The 1,404-nt window shown below is 32.9% G+C and overlaps 1 protein-coding gene across 1 annotated transcript; it reads left to right on the top strand.

Moving 5' to 3' along the window:
- Positions 1 to 416: 416 nt before the first annotated feature.
- Positions 417 to 1,064, top strand: LOC150093798 (protein PET100 homolog, mitochondrial). Its single transcript, XM_090413059.1, has one exon. The coding sequence runs from the start codon at positions 593 to 595 to the stop codon at positions 824 to 826; it is 234 nt and encodes a 77-aa protein (XP_090269185.1). The 5' UTR covers positions 417 to 592; the 3' UTR covers positions 827 to 1,064.
- The last annotated feature ends 340 nt before the right edge of the window (positions 1,065 to 1,404 follow it).

Here is a 1,404-nt window from a genome sequence, read left to right as displayed (position 1 = left end):
ATACTAGAAAAATTTCCAATAATCTTTTCCTAATTAAAATTCATTTTATTATTTATATTGTGTCGTGTCTTCTGTTTCTATACTACTTAGGAATTAGCGATCACATAAGGTGGGAACACCCTATAGCTCTCGGGAATCACAGCTACTGTGAACACAAGGCGAACGAAGTAGTGCTCCGGGCGGACCGTGCGCTAAAAACATTTTTATCCGTTTAAATCGGCTATCCCCAAGATTAAATCCTGAGTGCTTCGCTGGGAACTATAACGTACTTTCTTCTGGTGGTTTAATGTTTAATATTATGATAACAGAGACGTTGCCAGGAGGTCACACAGCCTCTACTACTACTGCTAATAATAATAATAACTCTTTTTTTTTGTTGTTGTTGTTATACAGACACTCCAACGCTATGACGTCACTCGCCAAAAATAAAACTCAAATTCTCATTTTCGTTCAGGTTGTATGTTCTTTTGGTGCGCGTTAAGTCGGAAGTATTGTTTTGTGAAAATATCAATGGGATCGGCAACAGTGATTCATAATTTTCAAAGTTCTATAAAGTTCTAGGATCAACGTGTTATTTTACGTTATTTTGGAAATGGGAAACTGGCAATTAGAAGTGATTCGGATGAGCATTTATATGATTTTTCCTGTCGCTACCTTTTATCTCTTTAATCAACCCCAACTGTTTGAGAACTGGGTTATTAAAACTAAACGGGAATTATATCCTCCAGAGAGTCCAGCAAATCGTGCATTAATTGATCAGTGCATAGAACGCATGCATGAAAATCGTAATCAGGAGCTTCTGAATAAATTGGAGAAGAATGATTAGTTTGATAATTTCATAATTTGGACTTCATTTTCTACTCGTCGAGAAGGAATAAAAATTTTCATTCCGTTCATTCCGATGAAATATTAATTTTTGCTAATATTTGTAGTGACAAGTAGAAAATATACTAATATGTATGATCATCCCTACTGTTTGAACATAGATTTATGATGTAGTTGCTTTTTCTTTAATGATCTCCACCATCATTTATTAATATTAAAGATTTGCTTATGCATTTATATATTTAGCAAAACTCATTTTCACACAAGAGTTACAAACAGAATTTTAAGATAGGAAACTGAGTATATATTAGCCTTTGTGTATATATTATAATACATAAAAGGCTGGTCATAAATACCAAAATTACATAAGCTCTTTCAGCACACTGCACTTGTTCACTAGGCCTATGGCTGCTATAATCGCATTTCAGACAGTTAGGTATAATGCTAAAAGCTTCCTAATCAAGATTTTTTTCTTCTTTTTCTCTTATTTTTTCCATTCTGTTTTTTATTTATTTATTTTTATTTTTATATCGAATTGAGGAAAAATAGTCCCAGTGAACTTTTCTTACTCACAAGATA

The sequence above is a fragment of the Typopeltis vanoorti genome, chromosome 23, assembly GCF_054136105.1.
Source record: "Typopeltis vanoorti isolate ZY-2024b chromosome 23, IOZ_Tvanoo_1.0, whole genome shotgun sequence".
Taxonomy (NCBI): domain Eukaryota; kingdom Metazoa; phylum Arthropoda; class Arachnida; order Uropygi; family Thelyphonidae; genus Typopeltis; species Typopeltis vanoorti.
The sequence above is the reverse complement of the archived record's forward strand: the minus strand, read 5'-3'. Positions and strand labels throughout refer to the sequence as shown.